Source organism: Herpailurus yagouaroundi, unplaced genomic scaffold (assembly GCF_014898765.1).
Source record: "Herpailurus yagouaroundi ecotype Mexico unplaced genomic scaffold, PumYag 203, whole genome shotgun sequence".
NCBI lineage: Eukaryota > Metazoa > Chordata > Mammalia > Carnivora > Felidae > Herpailurus > Herpailurus yagouaroundi.
Window position 1 is genome coordinate 20574722 of NW_024412434.1, and position 22296 is coordinate 20597017.

Below are 22296 nucleotides of genomic sequence, written 5' to 3' on the forward strand. Positions count from 1 at the left end.
GGCAAAGCAACTTATAAACATGAACTTAACCTGGTAATGAAAAATATTTCCAATCAAAACAGCTTAATAAGGTACATCTAATTTTATGTTCTCTTGGTATTACAGATAGGAAATGTTAATGATCATTACTATACTTTTTACCATACTAATTACATATGTAAATATATACATCTGTTTACAAATACAATTTTATTGCCTAAGGTACTTTCAATGACAGTTTTACCTTTTACTACATTGTGGTATTATAAAATCTATATTTGCTCTAAGCAAACAAGATAAACTTACCCAAGAGCATTTTTTTGCTTTTCTCCAAAATCAAATGGAACAGTAATGACTACATCATTTGCATCTGAGCCCAATACAGAATGTGCTGTTTCTGTATTAAAAAATAAATAAATAAAAATAAATTCTAATGACACAAGAAAAATGTCATGATACTTTGTGGTTTATTAATTTGTACCATGATCTTCTCACTGTAAAGATTTTCCAATTCACTTATTTGACCACCCCATTCATGTTCTTCTCTGGCTCTCTTAAATTTGTTAAGTTTACTTACTAATTTTGGGAGCGATAGAGACAGCATGAGTGGGAGAGGGGCAGAGAGAAAGGAAGAGAGAGAGTCCCAAGGAGGTTGCACACTGCCAGCCGAGAGCCCGAAGGAGGGCTTGAACTCATGAAAACTGTGAGATCATGACCTGAGCCAAAACCAAGAGTCTGATGCTTAACTGACTGAGCCGCCCAGGCGCCCCTCTTCTCTGGCTTTCTTAAATCGTGCAGAACTTTTTGTGGATTTGGAAATCTGTGGACACGGAACCAGGTACTTTCCAAAAAGCCTGGCTCTTAGGCTTCAAAGTTTCAACCATCTCCCAAATTAGACTGCTTCCATTAACAGTGAGTCTTTCATGTGTCCATGTGAAGACAAAACAGCATGTTAGTTCAACACACTAGAAGAATGCCTTCCATCCCACAAATTCGTAACAATTCCAGAGCTGAAGTGAGTCTTATCATCTGTTCCCGAATTTCCCAAATTGTTCCACAGCCCTGCCACTCGGTTTTGAGTCTTCCTTGGAAGTGTTAATGAGCCAGACCTACTTAATCTACCTAAAGAACTGTTCAAAGAGCACTGTCAATCTTGAGCAGAGAAAGAAACTCTTCACACTTATTTGGCCACTTCAATTTAAGAAGCTGTGGAAATGTGAGCCTGGCCCAACCCATTTACATTACTTCTAAGGAAACCAAAGTCAGGGAAGGTTAGTCAAATAACCAAGGTCACATGGACAGTTAGTGACACAGTCAGGTCTAGTGTTAGGTCTCCTTAATCTGCTCAATCACCCTGCTTCTCTCCAGATCAAGAAACACCTCTAACTTTTCTTTAAGGTCAACTTTTAAAAGGTCTCTTTTGCTCAGTACCTTTCATTTTACTAAATATCAGTCTGGCAACATCTTCTGGGTTAACAAACTTTGTTTCTTCTCCAGTATCTATTTCATATCGTAACTTTCCATTCTTTTCAATGACCTATAAAGGAAATTGTAGGTGTGTTACATAAGGAATGATTTTAATAAAGATAGAAAGTTTCAAAATAATATAATTGGTTATGACCTTGGCAACGACTTTGTGTAACGGAGAGGTAATAATAGAACCATACTCACTAAACATTTACTTTCCGTGATGTATTTCTGAGCCTGTGGATCATCAGAGCTGTCCATAAAGATAAAGATAATTATTAAAATCAGTATTGTTGATGAGTAATATTTAAAGAAGACTATATTTTTAATATCACTAAACAAATATAAAAATATAAACAAAATCATGAAGTTGCTTAATATTAACAAATCATGATATATTATAAGTGATAGGATTAAATGGACACAATTATTTAGTGGTTATAGTAATCCTATTAAAGTGTTAACCAGCGTGCACACGCACGCACACGCACACACACACGTGTTAACCTTCATGTTTGGAAGTAAATAGCTCTTATTTGTTCTGATCTTGCTATTAACAGATGCTATACATCTGAGGGTAATTTTTCAGAATATCAATGATTTTATGTCATATATACTCCCATCTGTGATGGTGAGGACTGATCACTGACAATCACTGAGATAAAAAGGACGAAAAGAAAGATGTCAAAGTAAGGGCAGACCAGAATACCTAACACCATCTTTGTTCCTTGGCTCGTGAACATGAATCAACACCCAAAGCAAAAAACAAAAAACAAAAAAACAAAAAACTGAGCTGAAGTATGAATGTTCTATGTGGAAAGGTGCAGCGTACTGCAAGTAGACAGATCTATAACGTCCTACCCAAAGTAGGTATTAGATAAATGTATACGGCAATGAAAAATTAGAACAATGGATATGATGTTGCTCAAAATACCAATTTGTGCAGACTAAAAAATGTTTTCACGTGTATTACCTCACTTGCTCTTCACGACACCTCAGTGGGGTTAATTTGGCAGGTATTATTTTGGAGGTAATAGTTCATAGTCAATGCCTTGTAAGTTAATAAGGAACAGTTGGTACTGATTCCAGGCTTCTCTATCAGGCTGGTGTTGTTTACATCTAACCGGCTGCCTCCCAGTAACAAGGTAAATGACTAAAGTACCTCTACCCCTTTGGGCAGTGACAGGAGTCCTTGATTCTTGCTATAACTTCATCTAGAAATTAAAGGAAACCCTTCCACTTTAACCCTTCTTCCAAGGGGTTGCAGCTATTCCATTCAGAGACCAGTCTTTAAAAAGAGGAGTTGAAAATTAATAGCAACTAACTGCTGAAGTTATTGGGCATCCAAAGACCCTAACCTGTGTAAATAAGAGGAAGACAGAAGGGTTTAAGTGACTAATTCGGCTTAGAACTGTCTAGAACACTTGCAGATTCCTCACACTTCTTCTCTATCACCTAAAAACTGCTAAGAGAGGAAACAGGTTAAAGTAAGTAGCTTGCCCAAAGTCCCATGGTTAATTCATGGCAGAACTGACTGGAATCCAGATCTTTAATACAAAGTTTAGTATTCTTTTCACTAAGCCCTCTTTTCCTCCCTTTCTCTAAATCCGGTATTTCGACTGGATCCTGGATAACTATTTTAAGAGTACGCCAAAAAAAAGATGAAGCGTGCCCATACTTATTTATTTGCACCAATACCATTTCAGCATGACACTTACCAGTTGTTCTCTTTAGAACAAGCGTTGTGGTCAACCAGGACAATTTATCCTGTTATCTATCCTTCCTGTAAGCTACCCAAGTCAAGATAGTTCGTTGCCAAAAAGCCTATATTATGGAATTTATAGACATTTTAGAAATGGAAAATTATTTCTCAACTCCTCTGCGAAGAGGGCCCCTCTCATGTGAGGACAGAAAGCACATGAAGCTCTCAGGATCGTATGAAGGCGAGACCCTGGAGATTAGCTAGCAGAGAAGCAGAAAGCAGAGAGTGGAGGTGACGACAAATGGTCGTGGATATCGCCAGAAAGTAGCGGACTGACCACAAGTACATACAAGTAAAAACTTTATTTGTCCACACCAGGATTAAATCACTTAACAGAAACACAAAGGGTGGTGGGAGGTTGGCATACACAGCACCTCATTTACATCACGGTCTTCAGGAGGCAGAGTGTTAACCCCACCGTCGTACCACAACCTTTACAAGCACTGCCGCTTTCTCTTCCTCGTCCTTCCTTAAATGTCTCTTGCACCATCAGCAGACTGCTGGAGCTGGCACACAGCAGCACTAATGTGCTCCAGGGCGGTCTTCCCCATCACTGTCACAAGACAGTGCCTTCCACATCTGAAAGCGTTTTTACATTCATCTGTTCATCTGGCCCTCACCACACTCCCGCGAGGTAGGTAGGAGGGTTGTTGGTCTCTCCCTCTGTGGGTGAGGAATGGGAGTCACAGAGCGGTAAGGTGACCTGCCTAAGGGTGGGCAGGCACGAACGGCGGGGCCCAGAGCCTAGGCAGGGTTTCTGAGCTTGTTCTCTTTCAATGAGAATGGCCTCCTCTTAACAGTGTTTTCTTTTTCTGTTTATTTCATTAAGAACTTTCCTTTTCTTCTCACATTAAAGTTATTTCACCCAAAAGATTTTCACAGTACTACCTCCTAAGTTTAGCTCCACTCCTGTTCTGTAGCACTTATCTCAAATAAAGCCCTGCCTACGTACTTTTCTACCATTAATAGGTTAATAGAGTACAGGCCTAACTCTCCTTTGAGTACTTCCCTGTTTTTCCAGAAAGTCTACGTACTTATATTAGTGTTACCCCGTTAAAACAGACACATACAAAGGCCTAAAACAATGGAGAAAATGCACACACAGGTATATCCGTTTCACTGCCTTAATATGGGCTTCTTTAAAGCAAGGAACCTACGTCTGGTGTGGTGCTTATGTAAGTGGAGTATATTAATAAATATTAATACCGTAGAATGCTCTCTTAAAATACAACTGTTACCAGTATTTCAAACATACAATATGCTACTGTGACTGAAAATATTACAATTAAAAGTTTACTTTGCCTTTTTCTTGTTATGTCACTTATAGAATTGTTTTAGAACTAGAAGGTACTAGAAAAGTCATCTAGTACAAATCATTTTAAAGAAATTGAGGCACCAAAAGGGCAAGTCACCTGCCCGAGGTCACACACCGTGACAGGGTTAGAATCCAGTGCTCTAGCACATCAGCTGCCTTCTACACGCATCACTCGTTCGTCAGTGCAGCTTGCCTGCCTCCGACTCACGCTCTGGCTATATTCCTAGTGTTGTTTTGACTCTTTCTCCACCCACCTGCATTTCCAGCACATAGGTAAGCACCCAAGCCTACAAAATATAAAACAAAACCTCTTCAAATATGCCTGCACTTGTTTTTTTCAGCCTGTAGACTGGAGGAAAGCCTTTTAAATTCCAAGGCTCTTATTTGTATTTCCTGAAAGTACTAAGCAAACCACTTAAAAGCTTTGAAGTTTGTTGGTTTCATGACGGCCAATAATGGCATTCTTTCTAAGGTAAATTGGAGGTATGGCTCAACATCTTCGTATCTCCTAAAGGAAGTGTGGATGTTTTGGGGGAAAGGAGGACGTATTTATTGAGGGCTTTGTGCTTAAAAGGAGTCATCTACTGCAGGCGGTCTTTATCCACACCGTCCTCAGTTGTTCCCGCTGTCCTCTTCCACCACAGGCCATTAACACGGTGAACTTTTGTCTACACTGTATGAGAAAAAGTGACTTTGCAAAGTTCCCCAGAAGCAAAGTCTTCTAGGGCTTGCCTCTGTAACATACCAGACAGAAAAAAGGCTAAAAGAAAGGAATGAAATTAGCTGAAAGCACTTGGAAAACAGATTCCAAATTGTTTCCACATGTTGTTCCAAGTGACACCCTAAACCTAAAGACATGTCATTATGTATATTAGGGACCCAAATAATATGGAATGCAAAGAATTTACTTACATTTAATATTTTATAAAACAGCCAATACCTCATCATATCGAAGACCATATGAATCGTAACACACAACTGTAGCTCCCTGTCAGTTCTGAATTATATCCTTAGAGTGGTAAGTCACTAAAAACCAGTGAAAGGGAAGGAAAGCTGGTTTGACCATTGAGTGCTTACTAGTTAAGTATGTCATAGACACAGCAGTGAAAATATAAGAGATAAAGGTATAAACACATGGATCTATATCAGTCTAATGAGCCAGAGAGGGATTAAAAAAATGAAAACCTTACACTTCTAAGAAGCAGTCAAGTTAAACCGGTAAAGATTCAAGCAATGAGGTCACGGCAGACACCATAATTCTGTCAACTAACGTGCCTCACCCTAGCCAAACCTCGGCCAAGGTCATATGCATTAATAACTTACATGTATATAGTGTGTAGTGCTTTTAAACTTTTAAACCCTTTCACATCTACTAGCCATTGGGTCCTCACAACAACCCTGTGAGGTAGGCAGGTCAGGAGTTATGACCGGGCCCCCATACAGATGAGGAAACTGGTGTCGAGGTAAACTAAACTGCCCCACACTAGCAGCGAGGCCGCAGCTAACCCCCTCTCTGGTCTCGACTCCATCTGTTCTGTCAGACCACTCCTCGCATACCCGAGAGGTCTTCAAATTCGTGAAGAAGCTTGGAAAAGCAACTAGCTCATACGTTCCCGCTACTCTGCATATTAATGTTTCATCCGCTTTTTCTTTCCTTTATTCATTCCTAAGGACGTGTAAAAGGAGCCAGGGTACCAAAAGGCAGGTGTTGGAACTGGGCTTCTACCAGTTTAGGAAACAGCCTCTTTGTAATCAATTCTTAACTTTTGGTATTCGAAATTAACCTCTGAAGCAATTTTTCGAGCCCTAGCTGAAAAGCACCGGTGGCCTCTTCCACCGCCGTGGCCAAGCGTCTGACTGCGATCACGGCATCCCTGCGGAGCTCGTTGGCAGTGTCTTGCTGAGCACTGGCCTCCTCACCAATAGCAATCAGCCTGTCCAATTTTTCTTCCTCACGCTTTGAAAGTTCTCGTGCCAACCTCCTGTTTTCTGCCAACTCGGCCGCAATAGTCCTGGCCACTGACCGCCTTCTTCGCCTCGCCCACCGTGGAGGGGGCTCACCGGTCAAAGGCCTATCCCCACCAGAAACAAAAGGAACTGTGGAGGAGGAGACCGGAGGCCGCGGTGCGGAGGCCACCCCAGGAGTGTTTCGGCTGGTGCTGGCACACGGACTGGGCTCACCGGACACACCCAGGCGGGTCATGGGGCTGCTCTGACAGGGAGCAACCGCACCTCTGAAAAGGTGGTGGGAGCTGCTGTAGCTGGGGGTCCCTTGAGAGCACCCTGAAAAACAAAGCAACAACGTTGCAAAGAGGACATTCCTGCTAGGGGAATGCTTGGAGCCAGCAGTGGAGTTGAGAAGACAGTTACAAAACTAAGGCTGGAAAGGCCTCTTTCCACCAGGGACTGGGAAGATCTCAATTCCTTAATCTGGACACTTTGGCCAATTGCAGTCTTACCTCTAAAACTTCCCTGTTGCCTTCCTGAACCCTTTTCCACATAGCCAGCCAGCCCCATCTCTAGTCACGAATTCCTACACACCCACTATAAATAACAGCAAAACTAGTCTGGTTCTAAAGAATACTTCATCCACATTTAAAAAGTTCTAATACCTTAGATACTTAAGGTCATTGCTTTTAAAAACCTGGAGCCCTTTATCTGACCACGAGGCTTAAAAAATAAGAGGGCATGGGGCAGAAATGGAGACAATGTTGAAGAGAACACCATCCAAACATATCCTGCTGTTTAGAACCGAGTGACTCTGGCACCCCGATCCTTCACATGCTTGGGAGTTACCTGCACCCGAGGATTCATCCCAGGAGTCCTCAAGGTCACTGGTTTCTCGCATCTGGTCACTGATTCTCAGTTGACAATCCTCATCTGATTCCTTAACTGTTTTCAAGATAGGCTGATGATCTGCTGCCTGAGTCCTTTTTGCTCTGAGAATGCTGGGTCCCTCTTCCCCTGGGGTGTCAGAGGCCACTAAGTTCTGATCACAGTGCTTGGCCCAAGTAGTGTCCTCCATTAAGTTGTCTGGGTCAGTCACTATCTGATTTCGGAGAAGCTGATCCAATGTATCATAAAACGGACAGTGCGGCGGATCCCCCACACTCGTGGCATGGGCAACGTACGCCTTTAAATATAACGCCTTCAGAACTTTAAACTTGGAGCGGCACTGACGTTCGGTGCGGCGGAAGCCTTCCTGCTGCATTCGCTTAGACACAGCCTGATAGACATCTGCATTATGATGCACAGTCTGGAGGCGTTGAATATACTCTGCCTCGCCTAGTATGGAGAGAAGCGTTCGTGTCTCCTGTCTGGACCACCGGATGCCCGCACTGCTATTGGAACTGGCCATAGTGGACTGGGAAGGAAGATTAGCTGTGGGAAGCTCCTGGGCAGCAAGGTGCAAATCTGAAGGTGTGGGGAAGCTCTGTGTGCTCTCAGTGTATTTCCAGGAGCCAGCCGATTCTTCCCTCTCAGGGCTAATTGTTGAGAAGCCAGGTCCAAGGACCGCATTTCTGGCTGGAAGGCCACAGGGGAATGAGAGTTACAGAGAGGGTCGTGAGGATAATCGTGGCAGCAAGTTAAGTGGTGCTCCCTGTAAGTACGGTGCAAACAGGCAGGATGCCAAGACTAAGAAAGCCCAACTTTGGGAGTTTGCCCAGGACAGGTACTGGACCAGGGGCTTCAAGGGGTCTTATTGGCTTGATAAAAGGGGACTGGCTCCTCCACAAAAGACAGAGTGCTTCTAAGGCCAAGACCTGGTACAAGTGCATATCTGTAAAAATCACCTTGTGTTCTAAGTAGACTGAGGGCAGAACATGTGGACCAGGACGCAGCTCACTCTAGAGAAGTGCACGCAGGATCATGGTGTAACAGCAGGTCTGAAGAGCGCTCATCCTTTACTAGCCCTGGGGCTATATAATACCCATCTGACTGTCACCACTGCACTTTGTTAAAAGGTTAACTTTGGGGGCGAGAAAAGTACACTTAAGTTGTTCCTGACAATACAAAGATGTTGCATGATATGGCAGAAGACAACCATATCATTACTCTGATCATCTGCCCTAAAAAAGGGCTACCAGGACAAAGATCTACTGAAATGTTCTGTATCTGGATCGTATCAATGTCAGTATCCTGGTTGTGCCACTGTACTATAGTTTTCCAAGATGTTACCATCGAGAGAAAGTGGTAAATCCAGTAATATATTGGATTTCTCTGTTATTACTTCCTACAACAGTATGTAAATCTACAATGATCTCAAAATAAAAAGTTTAATTAAAAAAAAGCCCTATTTTGGCTGCTTATCGCGAATCTAGCTTCAAGGCCCATGTACGGCTCCCCGCCTTTTTAGAGGTTTTTTTTTTTTAACTTGCAAATTTTTGACACCAGCTAATTTATTTTCAATATGCTCAATACTAAGTTTTATCAACACATAAATGGATATGGGAATATATTTATCATCACAAAAATTTTAATTCTCTCTAAAATATTATCATTTTTGACTTCGTGCATAAATACCCTAAGGGGGAAAAATAATTATCAAGTTCAGCTTAAATACGTGTAAGGGATAATAAAAAAAAAAAAATACCTATACATATAAAAGAAATAAATATTAGATTTAATCCATAACCCTCGAATCCTAAGATCAACACAGGACATTTCTACTTAAACTCTCAGAAGTAGAAAGAACCTGAGGCTAAGTTAGAAGTCCTAAACCACAGTCCTACCTAGCTCACCCCTCTAACTGAGTAATACTGTAACTTCTACGTGTCTTGATTTTCTCATCTACAAATGGGAAGAAATAAAACCTGCCCTTCCAATCTTTTAGGAATTTGAGAGGATTAAATAATAGATGTGAAAGCACTTTGAAAATTTAAAAACACTGTATCAAGTATTACTACTCCAGTGAAAATGAAAACCTCTAATTATTATGTCAATCTATAATTCGAGGAGACAGAAGTCTGGAGAAGCAAGCCTCTTTAATCTTTTAATTAAAGTTACAACAGATGATTAACCTGATTCTTAAGATGTTAATTAAACTGTTTCTTTAATGATTAAATTCATAATGCAGCTGGAAAAGTTAGTTCCCAGAAAGTGTCACAAAAGGACCCGAGGAAGAAAATCAATAGCTTCTATATACATTATGACCAACTGTAATAGATTTTGCAAAATTCGACTTCAGTACAGAAAAATCTTCAAATTCCCACAAAATCTTTCAAATTCTTTCAGTGACGTAAAAAGGTGAAAAGTCCAAATTACCACTTCTAAATGACACAAATTATCAAACTATATGAATGTTGGCATTCATCAATAAGAACAGACCCATCAGCAAGAAACAAATATCTGAGTGAATCCCATCCTTGACAAGATTCAACACTAATTATCAAAAGAAAGAGCCTACTTGGGATAATCTCTGAAATGACTCAATCATAAAAAGCAACAGAAAACCAAACTGGTGTTTCCAGTTTCACTGCACATTATGTTTAGAATGTATAAACACATTTTCTTCCCATATGTAAGATTATTATTTTATTCCGTACCTTCTGCCAAGGATCTGCTTTACTTTCATTACTGTATTTGAAATATTTCTTATTCTACTTTGTTTTGCTGCCAATCCAACAACCTGAAAAAGAGCAGTATATTACAATGCATGTAATTCTGCTTATTTCAAAATACAAAAATGAGGGAAATAGTACCTCTTCATTTTCTGTGTAAGCAACTACAGCTGGAGTAACTCTGTCACCTGCATCATTTGCAACCACATCAGCCCGGCCATCCTGGAAAAAAAAAAAATAGAACTCTATTAGGTCTTTTGAAAACAAAACACATATAGACATATACAGATAGATAGATAGTCCCATCAGACATATGTGGACCAGTGTTATCTTGCCACATGCGTAGATAGAAAAATCGTTACATCAATATTTTAAATTTGTAGATTCAATGGCCGTTATTAATTTCCTAGATTTTATACAAGGTCAATGTTCCACAAAGAACTGCCTCATTTTTTTCTATACAGTCGATAAATGGATCAAACATAATAATCTTTCTATATACAATAACAAGCCTTATGACATCACCCTTTCTAGTTTTCGTTCTTCCCCGACAGGTACATCTTTCTTCCTTTTTCTACGTATGATGAAGTAGCACTAAATCTCTTTGGTTTTCCTTCCAAGTTACTTGACATTTACGTGCGAGACTAGTATTAGGGGAGTTGGTTATTATTGTTCCTCTCGCCTCCCCACTGATGCCAAGAAGCTACAACTCCTTGTTAAGCTCTCTCATTCAAGAAAGGTCAAGTAGAGCATGCCACCAACTCGATTCACACGCTTCGAGGGATTAGCAACTCCAGTTTCAGATCTCGACCACCCGGTCCTTTCGCGGCATCCAGAAGCCGCCGGTGTCGGACGTTCAGGCCCACCTCCGGGCCTCCAGTGCCCTGGAGATCCTCGAGACCCCTCCCGGCCTCCGGCAGCCCTGAGGTCCCTGGGACGGCCCCTCTCCGGCTTCCCTGCAGCCCTGATGTCCCCGAGACCTCCCAGGCCTCAGCTGCCCAGACGTCCCCGGGACCGCCCCCTCCGGGTCTCCGGCGGCCCTGACGTCTCCAGGACCGCCCCTCTCCGCGCCTCCTGTGGTCCTGATGTCCCCGAGACCCTCCGGGCCACCTGCGGGCCTGACGCCCCGGGGACCAGCCGTCCCCGAAATCCCTCTGGGCCTCCAACGGCCCTTACGTCCCCAGGACCACCCCCCACCAGGCCTTTTGCGGCCGGGACGTTTCCAGACCCAGCGCGCCCACGTCGTCACAACCGTCCGCCAGGACGCAGTGGACTTTCCGGAGGAGCTGCGAATGACGAGGCCGGTCCGCCCGGCGCTTCGCCTCCAAACTTGCCCCTAGTAATGTCTCTCCACGCGACATTCCTAGGCCGGCGACACGCCGTTCACAAACCCCGCAGGAGATCAAAGGACTTGGCTCAGCACCGGGAGAACTGGGTGGCCGACATTAATCACAAACCAGCTCCCCCAGGCCCTCACCTTATAGACGGCCACACAGGCTGAAGTGCAGCCCAGGTGAACTCCGATGGCCGCCATGAGGCGGCAGATACGGCGGCAGCAGTAACGAGTGGTCCCCCTGTGCCAACAGCTCCCGACCTCCGAACAGCCCCATCAGGCACCGCGGAAATTTCACGTTCCCGCCCGCCCACTGCGTCCCGTACATCCGCCCCGGCCTCCCGCGTCGCCGCCAATCAGCGTGAAGGTTTAGCCTTTCCTCTCGGACTGTCTGCGAATAGCTTCAGTGCGTCCCCCAATCCCCCGCCCTACCGGAAAGGCACCGCGTGGGCGATAGTGCGCATGCTCCAGTGAGGGAGGGACTGGAAGGGGCGCGGACTCTTTCTAGGCCCTTTCCTGGAAGCCAATGGAAACTGCCGATTGAGTTGCGTCATTTGTCCTGGTAACTCCGGGCAGATTTTTTTCCCAACGACTAGCCGGGCTCTTCTGCGTCCTGTAACAGCCCGGGCCGACAGCAGCGTGGCTGTTGGTGGACGCAGGTGGCGAGGCGTTTGGAGCGGCTGGCTCAGCATGCGGTGCGCGGGCCCAGCCGCGATGGTGGCCTTTTATGCCGGGCTTTGGGTCTCTAACCTGGGGCCGGTGCTGGGCCAGGAGGCCGGGGCCGACTGTGAAGGTGAGCGGTGTGAGACCTGCTTGCATGGCGGTGGCACCGCGCTGCAGCGCAGCTGTTGTCGGCTTTGGCTTCTCCCGGCCTGGGCTATAAATAACATTTAACTCCGGAAATGTAGGCCCAGTTCCTGGTTTCCCATCGCCTTCTCCCAAGCCTAGGCAAAACTTCGATCCTGGCCCGGTGATACCTTGAGGCCGCGTTCTGGTTTTGAGGTTATTGAACTGCGGTCAAAGGTGGAGGGTTTGGATTTGGATTAGATCTTGTGCAGACCCCCTAGCTTCCGAAGACCCTGACGCTGCACTGATTCTGCTGCAGCTGACGGGCGCGACTGGCCTCTCCCTGCACAGATGTCTTTCAAATTTAAATGTCTGATTCCCAAAAGAAAAATAAAACGCTAAATTGTCTGTAATTGAGTTGAGGTGGCTTAAACCAGAGAACATAACTAACGTTTGTTTAGGGCTTTACAGAGAAAAGTTGCTTTACAAAGGAGTACATTAACTCCTTAAGAGGAATACCCAGCAATGATTCCTTTTCTGTTGGCAGAACCTCAGCTGTGCACTTGCAGTCTGAACACGTGAATCTAGGTTGCACCCCCCGCCCCTCCGCCCCCCATGCCTCTCCCTTGCAAAATCAGAGCGCTAATACCTACTTCAGAGGGTGGTTAACAAGATCAAAGATAATAGCTTTGCTAGCTATGCTAGCCCCTTGCTTCGGGTCTACTGTAACACTTCCATTTTTCATTCACTGAAATAATTTATATAAGTGTATATCCTCCTCACTCGTTTATGACCTTGGACCTCTATCCCTACTTACCAGGAAATTATAGGGTCACAGTATACACTGAATACTGGATGACCGTAGTTTGTATAGTAACTTAATGAAGTCTTAAGGGTTGGAGTCCAGTTTTATGTCGGCCCTGCAATAATTAAACTTCTCTTCAGAAATTTAAAATATCTACACGATGTTATTTTAAAACTTTGTATAGATGTAGATAATTGTTCAGCTAGGTTATAATTTTGCTTAAAGATCTCTTATAACTGTGTCCTGTACATTTAAAGCAGAATTTGTGAGACATTAACAACTGATTTGATTACTTACCAATTTAATTTCTGGAGTGTCTACCTGAAAACATTTCAGATAAGCCAGAGCATCTGGCCTTATTAAATGTGAAGCTTATGCCATCTTTCCTGGATTTATTAAAGCATATTGTGATTATTGTGTGTCTGACTAGACCTCATTTTCTACTGTCTGCCCCTCTTGCTCAGTCTGCGTCCACCAGTCTGGTGCGCTGACTGTTCTTGGACCCACCCAGGTCACTCCTGCAGTAAAGCCTTTGCACTGACTGCCCTGCCTGGAGAGTTCTACCCCAGGCAGTCCACTAATTTTTTCTCTCCCTTTCTTAACTAAGGTCTCTGCTCAAATAGTTTATCTAAGAGGTTTTCTTTGGCCATCCCATTTAGGATAATAGTATGACTTTGTCACCCTCTATCCTCATTACCATGTTTCTTTTTCTTCGCAGCCACAAGATACTTTTATTTATTCCCCCAGAATGTAATCCTTGAGGGTAAGGACTTTGTTTTTCAACAGCCTAGACCACCGTCTGGTACTTAATAATTGCTCAATGAATATTTGTTAAAAACATGAATGAGAGGCTGTTATATTTAATGTTCTGTTCCTATTAACAGCATTAAGAACAAGTAGGACTTCAAGCTCTAAAAGAGAACATGACTGTTCCTCTAGCTGAAAACACTGGATAAAATAAAAATGTAAAAATATTTTTTAAGTGTACCTTAGTAAGGCATACCCAGAGGCCAAAGCCAAGGTGGAAGTGGAAACTAAAAGAAGGAAAAGGAGCAGAAAGATGGCTTTTGCCATTGAGGGCATTTGTTACCTAGACAATCTTAATTTAGGTTTTCATGGCTTTGGTAAAATAAAGACAATGAAGACAAAGCCCAGGACCTTCCCAAGGTAGGAATGTAATAGTAGGTTCTCCCCCAATTCATTTGGAACCCCAAAGAGTTAGACCTTCATTTTAAAAGGTGACCTGGAAATAACCACAACTCTACCCCCATCATTAGAGACTAAAAGGACTTGTGGTTCTTGAACTTTGTACCAGAAGGGAAAACAAAAATGTGTCCAGATAACTCATAATCACAACATAGCCTGCAAATGCATGGAGGCCCAAATGCACACAACCTGAGTAGTCTGAAGCATCTCAAACTGAAATTTTACTTTAAAGGGATGTTAAGCAGGCATCGGCAGATGTTGCTCTTACCTGTAGGAATCCACCTTTAGCCCAGTCTGCAAATAATTCTGAGAGTCAAAGTCTAAAAAATAAAGCTCACATTCAGAAAAGTGAAGACGAGTGGGAGACACAACGCAGAGATTAGTGGAAAGGCTTCAGGTACTGGAATTACCAGGCACAGAATAGAAAAAACATTTATGATGTTTAAAGAAAGAAAGGAAGGGACTGAACATATGAATAAAGGGTAAAAGACTATTTAAAATGTCCACCCATATTTGGAAAAATACCAGATTAAACATCTACAAATAGAAATCGAAGGGATTAACAGCAGATGAAATATAGCTGATAAAAGAATTAGTAAGAAGATTGAAGAAATTGTCTCCAAATGAATCATTGGGAGAGAAAGAAGGAAAAAAAGAGAAAATCTCAAACACAGCCAGAGAAAAAACTGATGACCTTCATAGGAATGGCAATGAGATTGTCAGATGATTCAACAGTGAAAGACCCAAAATCACACAGCTAGTAATTAGTAAAGCCAGGATTTGGACCCAGCGGGTCTGGCTTCCAAGCCCCATATACTCCTTTCTGGTGTGGTATTGGGAACTAAATTATTTAAGGAAATTTTACAAATAAAATTGGAACAATGAAGTTGTATACAAATTATTTAGGAAGTTCTGGCTATTCTTAAAACTCTTAACTCCTCATAACATGTGTTATGTTTGTAGATAGTAATTCTCCCTTAGCCTTGCACCAAGACTAATCTTGTGTCTTTTTAATTTTTTTCCCCTCCCAAATCAAGCAAATAATGTGGGATTGACTTCAGTTTTAGAAGGTGTGGATGGAACTGTTGAAAATAATGTTTCTAGCCCACTGGTAGTTTAATTACTCCATTAAACTGACTCTAAACATTTATCATTATCTTTCTGAAAAAATTGTAGCTCTTTTCCTGCAGGTGGCATTATGCTATTTTTAAAATACTGTTTTTTCCTTTTGGGCCCTGACTGATAATTGCTTAATTGATCTGTGATGACACTTTAAAATTCTAAATTCAATTTCATTAATACTACCAAATGTTTTTAATAATTAAAATTTTTTTTAATGTTTATTTATTTTTGAGAGAGAGAGAGAGACAGAGCATGAACGGGGGAGAAGCAGCCAGAGAGGGAAACACAGAATTTGAAGCAGGCTCCAGGCTCCGAGCTGTCAGCACAGAGCCTGATGCAGGGTTCGAACTCATGAACTGTGAGATCACGACCTGAGCTGAAGTGAGACGCTTAATCGACTGAGCCACACAGGTGTCCCGATATTACCAGATATTGTATTGAGCATGTTGGGGATTTTTGTGAGAGTCAAAGATATTGTGGTGAGTTTTTAACATAAATTCAGAAATATTTCAAACATACAGAAAACATTTTATATAACATATACTTAGTATCTAGATTAAATGTTAATATTTCGCTACATTTGCTACCATTCTCTGTCTTTAAAAAAATAAAATACAATGGCTTTAGCTACCGTTTTCTTTCCATCCTTTCCAGGAGAAATGTCTGTTCTGAACTTAATGTGACTTTCTTTCCTATTTTTAAAGAGCTTTTACTATAAATGTATGTATCCACAAATAATCTATAATTTTTTGTGATCTTACATGTATATGATTGTACATTGTACATACTTATCTGCAACTTTTTTCACTCAACATTATTTTGGGGCAGTTATGTACATTAATAACTATAGATGTGGTTCATTCTTTTTAACTTGTCTCTAGAATTCCACTTTTTGAGTGAAATACAGTTTGTGTAACTATTCTCTCTCTGAGGTTCTGTTAGGTTCTTCCCACTTTTACGTAATTTTAAGCAACCGTGCTCTGAATATTCTTATACATGTCTCCCTGAGCACATATGTGATGATTTCTCTAGGTCATAGAACAAGAATTGCTGGGTGATAAGTTATATGCATTTCCAACTTAACTTTTCCCTACTGGACTGTGTTTTTCTTACAGATATGCAGGAGCTCTTTATTCACCCAAAAAATACATGCCTCACATCCAATTAAGTGCTTCACTGAGGACAGAGCAATATGGCGTCAGTGGGAGAGGTGACAGAAGCTGAGGGGTGAGAAGCAGTAGAAAGTCGGGTCATCAGGGCCCGCGGGACGATCTAAAGACTGGATTAGACTCTGAGTGATATGGAAAACCATAGGAAGGTTTTGAGTGGATGCAGTAGCATAATTTGACTTATATTTTTAAAGAATCTGGTTAGAATGTTGGGAATTCAGTGGGTCAGATTATAGCAATCCTCTGGCCAAGAAATTCTAACAATGCAGGAGAAAATATAAAAATATCATAAAGGAACCAAGAGCTGACAAGATAAAAAGACTTGCGAGGGCAAAATTAAAGGGGAAGAAGCAATCCTGAATGGTAAACGGAGTTTATGGTCATTTTGCCTGGATGACACTGGCCAAAGTAAAGCTAATCTTTGGTATGAGGAGGACAGAAGTCAAAGCCCAAGACTTGTTTTAAAGGGGGAGTCTACTGGGATGTTCTTCTCTGTTAATCTGGGGTTCCCAAAGCGTTACTCCCTCAGACAAACAATAAATCTAACCCATCCCTGCCCACAGAGACTGTAAGGAAAATTTCCTTGACACTGACCAGAAGAGAAGAAAGGAATAAATATATTTCTGAGAGATTATAATCACAAGATGTTCTCCGTTGGGTTTACAACTAAAATTCACATGGATGGTTCAGTCGGTTAAGCGTCTGACTTCGGCTTAACTCATGATCTCGTGGTTCGGGGTTTCGGGCCCCATGTCAGTCTCTGTGCTGATAGCTTGGAGCATGGAGCCTGCTTGGGATTCTGTGTTTCCGTCTCTCTCTGCCCCTCCCCTGCTTGCGCTCTCTGTGTGTTTCAAAAATAAGTAAACATTTAAAAAATTCACATCAGGGGTCCAAAAAATTATCAAGCTATCCATTTAAAGTATTCCCCAGCTAGTGGCTCCTAAGCCTGATAAATATGAACACAATCCCTTTATGGACATAAGGCATCTTCATTTTTGGTCTCAAATAATCTCCACAAATACATTTCAAGTGACTCTAAGTGTCGTGCAGGACAAAATAAGCAGCAAAGAAATAATCAAGTATGAAGGGGAGGTCAAGGACTCTGTTGTTCACAACAAACCTTTTATAACTCATTGACTTTCAACTAGGTGTGGGGAGTGTCAGGGAGAGGAAGAGAGGAGAGACTTGGAAACCACAAACACTCTTTAAGCGTTTTTGTTAAAGACAAGTGGGGGAATCGGGTGGTATTTGGTGGTGACGGGGGATGTGGTGTTGGGAGAGTTTTTTGTTGTTTCTAAGATGTGAGAGGTAACAGCATGTCGTGGGCCAATGGGAAAGGAGACCGGAGGGAGAGGCCAGAACGCAGGAGCAGGGAGTTGATAGGATCTCCTTTGCAAGTAGCAGGTTTGGCAAAGTTCATTCACAGAATTAAGATAGAACATGCAAGGACAGGTGTGGTAGGTGTGGTGGCAGAAGCAGGAGAGTTCCCTCCTGTTGCTTTTGTCCTCTCAGAGAAATAGGATGTAGGATCATGAGGTGGGAGTGGAGGTATCAGACAAGGTTTGAGGAGAGAGAAACTTTGCAATCATCCCTTGGGGTGTGGGATGTAGTGTGAGAATGGTCAATGGAGTAGGGTTGTTGAGTAGCTCTGATGGCTCACTGGAAGGTAGTGGTCATGAATTTAAAGCAAGACCAGTGGGCACCACTGTGTTATTTCCTCCAGCCACGTGCAGCCAGCATAGGTACAAACTGGGTGGAGAGATGGTTTGAACCAGGGTTGGGGTTTTGCTGGGTGCATACAGCAAGGGAGGGAGACGCAAGGGAGTTGAATTTGTGTGCAAAGGAGCAATTACACTGTTGAACATAGAACCTAAGCTGGGTAAGGAAGCGTGGTGACAAGGCGGAAAAATCAATGGATTGTATGTGTGGGTGGGTGTTGGGTGTTAGAGGACATGAGCTGGGAGGATAGGAGGTGATGGTCAGACAACGGGACGTTTCAGCTGAGATTATAGAGGTTATACTCATTGGTAATGACTGGACCTAAGAATACGACCACAGGGATTTTTCATGTCTTCTAGATATTAATCTTTAGTCAGTTACAGAAGTTGTAAATATCTTCCTCCAGCTGGTGGCCTGTCTTATCTTTTGTTTATGATTTTTTTGGCATTACAAAAGTGTTCAATTTTGCTGTCACCAAATGTATGATCTGTGTTTTGGGACCTTTAAGAAATCTTTCTCCATGCTAATGTCATGAAGATGCTTCCCTGGTTTTTCTTCTAGAGTTTTTGTAGTGTTGCTCTTCCCATATAAATCTCTATTCATTCACCTGGGGTTCAGGTTCGTGTGTCGTTTTAGGTAGAGATCTAAGTCTTATCTTTTTCCGCAGTAAGTTTTCTTAATATCATTTATTGACTAGTCCATTTTTTCCATCCATTGATTTTTAGCATCACTTCCATCCTATACCAACCTCCTCTAAAGGTGTCTATTTGTTTCTAGACTCTATTTGTGCATCTGTTTCTATACTAATTCTCTTGGTCTGTTTCTGTGCCATTCCCACAGTGTTTTCAGTGCTGTAGCTCTAGAAATGAATCTTGATATCTGATAACGTCTACTCCACTAACTCCCCCCTTTTTTTCTTCTTCAAACACTTCTTGGCTTTGATTTGCTCTTGTTTCTTCGTATGTATTTTTGGACCAGGTTGTCAAATCTATAAAAGTCCTATTGGGGTTTTGACTGGAATAACGTGAAATGTACAGATTTATTTAAAAATAATTATCCTCTAAGGGCGCCTGGGTGGCTCAGTTGGTGGAGCATCTGATTCTTGATTTCGGCTCAGGTCATGATCTTGTGGCTGTGAGATTGAGCCCTGCATTGGGCTCCTTGCTGAGCATGGAGCTTGGGATTCTCTCTCCCTCTCTCTCCCTCTCTCTCCCTCTCTCTCCCTCTCTCTCTGCCCCTTCCCTGCTGGTGTGCGTGTGCTCTCTCTCTCTCTCTCCAAATAAATAAACATTAAAAAAATGATTATCCTCCATAATATTGAATCTTTCCATCCATGAACAACAAGGCTTTATCTTCTCCTCTGAGGTCTACTTTAAAGTTTTGATCAAGTTTTGTAATTTTTCCCCTAAAGCTTTGATACATTTCATTAAATTTATTCCTAGTTACACTAGAATTTTTATCATGATTGTAAATTATACGTTATTTTAAATTTGCAGTTTCCTCATCATGTCTTCTTATCACTCTGAAATTCAGCAATTTTGCATAATGTTCTCCTTATTAAGAATGTTTTTCTACAGAGACAATCATAATTTGCAAATGATAAAATTTTTTTCCTTTCTAAATAAACATTTGTTCTGTGAGCTAAGACATCCAGTTCTATATTGAATACAAGTGTTGATAAAGGATCATTTTATTGCTAAGTAGGACACTTGCTGTAGAGTTTTTGTGAACATACTTTGTCAACTTAATGCAGTTTTTTTCTAGTCTGAGTTTGCTATGTGTCTGTATGTGTCATACTTTAATCATGAGCCAAAACTGGATTTAATCAAACACATACACATCTATTGAGATGATGATATAATAAATAGCATTACTATTCTAATTTTATTATTTTTTATTTTTTAAAGTTTATTTATTTAGTTGGGGCGGGGGAGGGGCAGAAGAGAGGGAGAAAGAGAATCCCAAGCAGGCTCTGTCCTGACATGGGGCTCGAACTCACAAACTGTGAGATCATGACCTGAGCTGAGATCAAGAGTCGGATGCTTAACAGATTGAGCCACCCAGATGTCCCTGACACATATCTTTATTAATCTAACTAAACTGCTCAAAGTGTTCTTTTTCAGGTTTGCAGTTTTAGTTACCAATGGAAAATGATTTTTATTTTTTTAAAGTTTTTTAAAGATTTTTATATTTTTAAAGTTTTAGAGCTATTATACCCACCCACATCTGTCTCCTGCACACCCATTCCCCCATTTTATATACATTTTTTAAATGTTTATTTATTTTGAGAGAGAGAGAGAGAGAGAGAGAGAGAGAGAGAGAAATGGTGGGTGGGAGAGGCCAGAGGGAGAGAGAGAGAGAATCCCAAGGAGGCTCTGTGCTGTCAGTGAGGAGCTTGATTCAGGGCTCAATCCCACAAACCATGAGATCATGACCTGAACTGAAATTAAGAGTTGGACACTTAACCGACTGAACCACCCAAGTGCCCCCATTTTACATACATTTATATCACCATTTTGGATAAAAATAAATCTCAGGGTTTATATTGTTGTGCCCATGTAAATATCATTCACAGGTGAGTTATCTAGTGCACCAGGATTTCATCTTTTATGAACATCTTTCTCCCCTTGAATTGAAACTAGCCTCAATTTTTCTTTGAATAATTTTTATTTAAATCATTAATTTATCTTCACATTTTTTTTTTCCTGATAGAACTGAAAATCATCTCTGAACATGCTAACTACATCAGGTAGTCTATTGGTTTGGTTTTCTTTTAAAAACTTAAGTTGAATGCTTACTCATTAATTTTCCATTTTTTTTTACTGAACGATACATACTTTATATTATGAATTTCCTTAGAAGTACTGACTTAACTATAGTCCTTAAGTTTTATATACAGCATTTTTATTGGAATTAAGTACTAAAAATTGGACATTCCTATTACTACTTTTTCTTTGACCCATGGGTTAGTTAGAAGTGTGTATTTAAAAAATTTCCAGGCATGCAAGAGGATGGACACTGAGTTGTATCATGTTTTTTTTGTTACTGATTTCTAATTATATTCAGGGAAGGTGGCCTGCTTGGTACAGAGTTTTTGGTACTTGTTGAGACCTGCTTTTTGGCTTACTACCTGGCAAATTAATGTGAATATTGCATATTTTCTTTTTTTTTTTTTAACGTTTATTTATTTTTGAGACAGAGAGAGACAGAGTATGAACAGGGGAGGGGCAGAGAGAGAGGGAGACACAGAATCTGAAACTGGCTCCAGGCTCTGAGCTGTCAGCCCAGAGCCCGACGCGGGGCTCGAACTCACGGACCGTGAGATCATGACCTGAGCCGAAGTTGGACGCTTAACCAACAGAGCCACCCAGGCGCCCCATTGCATATTTTCTTAATAAGAATTTCTCTAATTTGGGGGAGAAGAGTTCTATATGTTATAGGGTCAAATTTGTGAATAGTGCTCAAATGTTTAATGTCTTATTAACTTTTGGTCGATTTGATCAAATAATTGCTGAGAGAGTGTTCAACCATCTATTTTTATTGTGAATTTGTCAATTTCTTCTTATAATTCTATAAGGATTTTCTATATTATTAGGCTATGTTATTGGCTGTTCATTAGTTCAGAACTTTTTTTTTTTTTTGGTATTTCTGGTAAGTGCTTCATTTTCTGATTAGTAGTGACTGTTGTTATTCTCAATAAGTGCTTTACAGAGCTAAAGTAGATTTTGGTTAGCCTTTTTCAGGCATATCTTTTTATTTTTAAAGTTTCTTCAATTTTGTTATTTTTTGTTTTTTCAAACTCTTTGCTGTAGCCTCATACTTTTTACGTGACTCTTATATTCAGCATATAATTGAATTTTTAATAGTTTTACTCTGAAAAATCCTGTTCTATAAAGGAGAGTTTAATACATTCATACTTATTGTAATCAGTGATATATTTGGATGTATTTCTCCTACTTAATTTTGTGAGTGTTTAAAAACTTATTGTGCTTCTTTCTCTCTTCCTTCCTTTCTTTCTTTCTTTCTTTCTTTCTTTCTTTCTTTCTTTCTTTCTTTCTTTCTTTCTTTCTTT

The 22296-nt window shown here is 41.2% G+C and overlaps 3 protein-coding genes across 4 annotated transcripts in view; 1 reads left to right on the forward strand and 2 right to left on the reverse strand.

The window, feature by feature from the left end:
* HSPA14 (heat shock protein family A (Hsp70) member 14) overlaps window positions 1–11797 on the reverse strand; it is a 42888-nt gene extending 31091 nt beyond the window's left edge. The window contains exons 1-6 of the mRNA XM_040451355.1: window positions 11562–11797; window positions 10226–10306; window positions 10070–10152; window positions 1651–1699; window positions 1411–1516; window positions 286–376 (exon numbers count right to left, since the gene is read on the reverse strand). Coding sequence (XP_040307289.1) covers window positions 286–376; window positions 1411–1516; window positions 1651–1699; window positions 10070–10152; window positions 10226–10306; window positions 11562–11618 — 467 coding nt within the window. The 5' untranslated portion in view covers window positions 11619–11797. The remainder of the gene's footprint in view (window positions 1–285; window positions 377–1410; window positions 1517–1650; window positions 1700–10069; window positions 10153–10225; window positions 10307–11561) is intronic.
* MSANTD7 (Myb/SANT DNA binding domain containing 7) lies at window positions 6152–10255 on the reverse strand. Of its 2 annotated transcripts, none has more exons than XM_040451363.1 (3): window positions 10226–10255; window positions 10070–10152; window positions 6152–6806 (listed from the first exon to the last, which is right to left on the reverse strand). In XM_040451363.1, exon 3 carries the CDS (start codon window positions 6724–6726, stop codon window positions 6283–6285), a length of 444 nt encoding a protein of 147 aa, XP_040307297.1. In that variant the 5' UTR covers window positions 6727–6806; window positions 10070–10152; window positions 10226–10255; the 3' UTR covers window positions 6152–6282. The 2 variants fall into 2 exon arrangements, with proteins under 2 accessions (XP_040307297.1, XP_040307296.1); XM_040451362.1 differs by lacking the exon at window positions 10226–10255 and adding an exon at window positions 7320–8048.
* Window positions 11798–11967: 170 nt separating the features above from the next.
* Window positions 11968–22296, forward strand: part of CDNF (cerebral dopamine neurotrophic factor) — a 20750-nt gene continuing 10421 nt past the window's right edge. Inside the window, exon 1 of the mRNA XM_040451365.1 lies at window positions 11968–12210. Coding sequence (XP_040307299.1) covers window positions 12108–12210 — 103 coding nt within the window. The 5' untranslated portion in view covers window positions 11968–12107. The remainder of the gene's footprint in view (window positions 12211–22296) is intronic.

What these genes read in the sequence shown, in the direction of transcription:
- MSANTD7 (XM_040451362.1), bottom strand. Translation starts at nt 7,881, where the DNA reads ATGGCCAGTTCCAATAGCAGTGCGGGCATCCGGTGGTCCAGACAGGAG. An exon ending in GGATGAATCCTCGGGTGCAG is followed by an intron (nt 6,807 to 7,319) that starts GTAACTCCCAAG and finishes TTTGTTTTTCAG; the next exon opens with GGTGCTCTCAAGGGACCCCC.